The sequence below is a fragment of the Priapulus caudatus genome, unplaced genomic scaffold (genome assembly GCF_000485595.1).
Source record: "Priapulus caudatus unplaced genomic scaffold, Priapulus_caudatus-5.0.1 Scaffold3742, whole genome shotgun sequence".
Lineage (NCBI taxonomy): Eukaryota > Metazoa > Priapulida > Priapulimorpha > Priapulimorphida > Priapulidae > Priapulus > Priapulus caudatus.
This window is the reverse complement of record NW_014580803.1, coordinates 4,133-7,725: the sequence shown is the minus strand read 5'-3', so window position 1 is coordinate 7,725 and position 3,593 is coordinate 4,133. Positions and strand designations below refer to the sequence as shown.

General features: G+C 53.4%; 1 protein-coding gene across 1 annotated transcript; it reads right to left on the bottom strand.

Annotated features, from left to right (window-relative positions):
* Positions 1-6: 6 nt before the first annotated feature.
* LOC106819578 (protein mab-21-like 2) lies at positions 7-2,897 on the bottom strand. Its single transcript, XM_014824191.1, has one exon. It carries the CDS (start codon positions 2,003-2,005, stop codon positions 926-928), a length of 1,080 nt encoding a protein of 359 aa, XP_014679677.1. The 5' UTR covers positions 2,006-2,897; the 3' UTR covers positions 7-925.
* Positions 2,898-3,593: the final 696 nt, after the last annotated feature.

Genomic DNA, 3,593 nt, shown 5'->3' with positions numbered 1-3,593 from the left:
TATATATATATGCAGAAAACAAGGGACATGCTTGGTACCGGGAATAGACAATATTTAACATATACATATTTTACGAATATATATATATATATATTCGCTTCGTATGGAGCGCGTTTGATTTTCATTAGAATTTGATATAATTACAACGACTTTACTCTCTCCACCATTTTGATGACACATACATATATTTGCTCATGTATATATATATATATATATGGTCTTACTTCATCTGATCAGGGTTGCGCATGTACACGTGACGTCACAGCACAGCTTCTGACATCTAATCCTCGCTCTTGACGACGTCATCGGAAGACGCAATCACGCTGGCTGCACACATGCGCATGACGTCACTGGCGACGTCATCACAAACGTCTTCTCGTCGTCCTTCAACGTACACGCGTCAGCATGACGTCATACGGTGCACGATGACGGTCTTCGCGACGACGCAACGTCCACGAACCAACGTCATGACGCAACGTTCTGATGCAATGTTCCGACGCGAGATGCACGCAGCGTTCCGAGATCACTGGATGGGGCGCCACCGTCGCTCCGAGCGTCTGTGAGAGGGCGCCACCCTTCGCTCCCTCGCAGCGTGAGTTAGTGACCTGCTCTCGCACAGGATCCGCGAGAGGGCGCCACCCTTTGCTCCCTTGGAGCTTCTCGCGGCAACGCGAGTTCGGGACCAAATCATGCACAAGAGGGCGCCACCACGACCAGGGCGTCTACGAGAGGGCGCCACCGTTCGCTCGTTCAGAACTGCTCGCGGCAACATGACTCCATGAGCAAATCATGCACAAGGGGGCGCCACCACGACCAGGGCGCATACGTGAGGGCGCCACTGTTCGGTCGTCGGTCAGAGCCTCTCTAGGCAGCGCGAGTTGTTGAGCGACTCACACACAAGAGGGCGCCACCGTTCGTACGTCGGTCAGAGCTTTTCGAAGCAGCGTGAGTTGGTTAGCAGCTCACGCGTCAGCCTCCACGACTGCTTGGCCGCAGCCTCCAGCGCTGCGGGAGACTTCCCCTTCAGCATGTCGAGCGCCGGAAGGAAGTAGTGCGGGCAGCGGCGGCACTGCAGACAGGATATCGTCTGCAGGAGTATTCCCTGGATGCGATCGCCGAGCACTGTCTCATCCCACTCGCCCTCGCGCGGGTGTTTCTCGCATTCATGCAGCAGCAGCATTTTCATGTGATAGTTGTTGAGGGGCTGGCCCGTCAGGTCCAGGTGTCGATCACGAAGAGTCTTCAGAAGACTCAAACATCGCTTCCTCCCACCTCCGTATAGAAGCATGTTTTCTGCCTCGTCGAAGGAGATCACCCAAGCGTCTCCCTCCGCTGAGGACTGCTTGCCCTGAACCTGAGGGAGTTCTTTCGAGAGAAGATTGAATCCTTCCGCTTTTACTTCGGCGACCATGTTCGGGTTCGGCCAACTGCAGTTGGATACGGGCCAGTGGCTAGCGCTTCGGGGCCAGATACCGGCGCACTTGAACGCTGGCGTTATCTGGACAACGTATCGTTCACGGATGCGCAGCTTGACGTCGCTCGTGTCGGCTATCATCTTAACGACGTCGCGATACGAACACTTATCGACGGCCTGCGCTACGAGCGTCTGAAACCGCGAGCGGATCTTCCTAGCCGATAGGTAACCGGATGCGGTGATAAACTCCACCCACAGCGACATAGACCGCTTGCGACCGTCGCTCAGTTTCAGTACGGCGCATCCGGGCATTGTACCGTCGTCGACGAAATTGAACACGCCCATCTGGTTCAGGTAGAGCACGACTTCGAACTCTGTCGGCCCGAGTACGGTGAGGCCTTCGAAGCGGCCGTTGGCCTCGACGAGGGAGGATATGAAGCGAGGTTCCTGCGCCTCTACCTCCCGTAGAACGTCCTGTACGACCTTGCAAACTTCGCGGATGGTTTTCGCCGTGTTCGCCTTGCGCGCTTGCACCTTCTCCTGGTAGTATTTGTTGATCTGGTAGACCATCTTCGACTGTTGCGCAAGCATCTTGGTAGTAGTAGTAGTAGTATTAGTAGTAGTAGTAGTAGTAGTAGTAGTAGTAGTAGTAGCAGTAGTAGTAGTAGTAGTAGTAGTAGTAGTAGTAGCAGCAGTAGCAGTAGTAGCAGCAGTAGCAGTAGTAGCAGTAGTAGTGGTGGAATAGGAATAGGATGGATTGGTGGTCGACTAGTGCTTGTGGTCCCCAACTTTATCACCACTCGCAGTTCTGGTCTGTACTGTGACTTCTGGTTGCCTCGCTCACAGTGATAACTTACAGTTAGCTGTCGACGCGGACCAGTCTCACGGATTTTTCTTTACACAGGTCGCGTGGAAGCAGTACTGACGAGTGAAATATACGCTCGCTCTCGCTCCGGGGAGCCAAGTCTCGTTGTTATATATTGTTTCTGTTCGGGGAAAAGATGTTTCGAATATCTCTCTACCCTTCGCAGCATTTGCGCTTAATATCGCACATATCCCTGTCTGTCGCTCTCTCGCGCTGTCTGTTTCTCATGTCGGTTCCTTTTTAGGAGAAAACAGCGAGTATGAGCGGATATCTCTTCTCTTCGTAGAACTTACAGTTGCGTAGGTATTTGCTGCTGGCACTTCTCTCACTCTCTAACTTTGGCTCGCTAACTTTGGCTCCCAGGCAGTTCCTTGGGGATAACGCTGGTAATGTTTGACCAAGAATTTGTTCGTCGTCTCTCACTTCTCTCTATCTGTCACTATCCTCCCTTCTCCTTTATTCTATCTCGTACAGCAACGCTGGGGCGTGCAAGTTGCCACTTTCAGATCTATATTAAAGATCGCAGTTATACTCACACTTATCTTCAGCTCTTGCTAGCCGCACTTCGTCGATCTTTTGCTTCCTCGGTCCATCTATCACATTCACATCCACGGCGGAGGCTGCACGCACACACGCACGCACGCACACACGTACGCACACACGCACGTACGTACGGAATCCCTACTGTGCTATGCACTGTTGACGTCTCGTATATATATACGTACAGAGATGTAGCTACGTACACACACGCACAGGTCTATATATATATATATATATATACACACACGTATATATCCTAACCACACGTACACATCCTTGTGTCGTATGCACGTCCAGTCGACAGCGCGAATCAGTTCCAGTCGACTAGCGGTGAACACACGGGGCCGACAGCGCGGTAGACGAGCTAAGCAGCTTACGGCGGCGGCGTTGACTTACCGTCGCCTTAGCGATGGCGGCGCCGTTCAATGACCACAGTGACGAGAGAATGAGAATGAGAGAGAGAGCGGGGGAGATGCTGGGTTGTGAAGGTGGCTGACGGAGAGCGATCGTATACGCGTGGGCTTGCTATGCCGGCTCCCTCTCTCTATGCCTCCTCTCTCTCTCTCTCGCGCGCGCGTCCGTTCTCGCTCTCTCGCTCGTCTGCGCTTGCCGGGAGCGGTGGAGCGGCGACCAATCAGAGCGCGAGGCGAGGCGGAGGCGCGCGCTTATTGGACGCGCGTAAATAAGTAATGATGTAGCAGCGACCGCGGCAAGGCGGTGTCGTCATCGTCGCCGTCGTCGTCATCGTCACCTTCGTCGCCATCGTCAGCGGCG

Excerpts from the sequence above, each read along its gene's own strand:
- LOC106819578 (XM_014824191.1), bottom strand. The coding sequence starts at position 2,005 with ATGCTTGCGCAACAGTCGAAGATGGTCTACCAGATCAACAAATACTAC.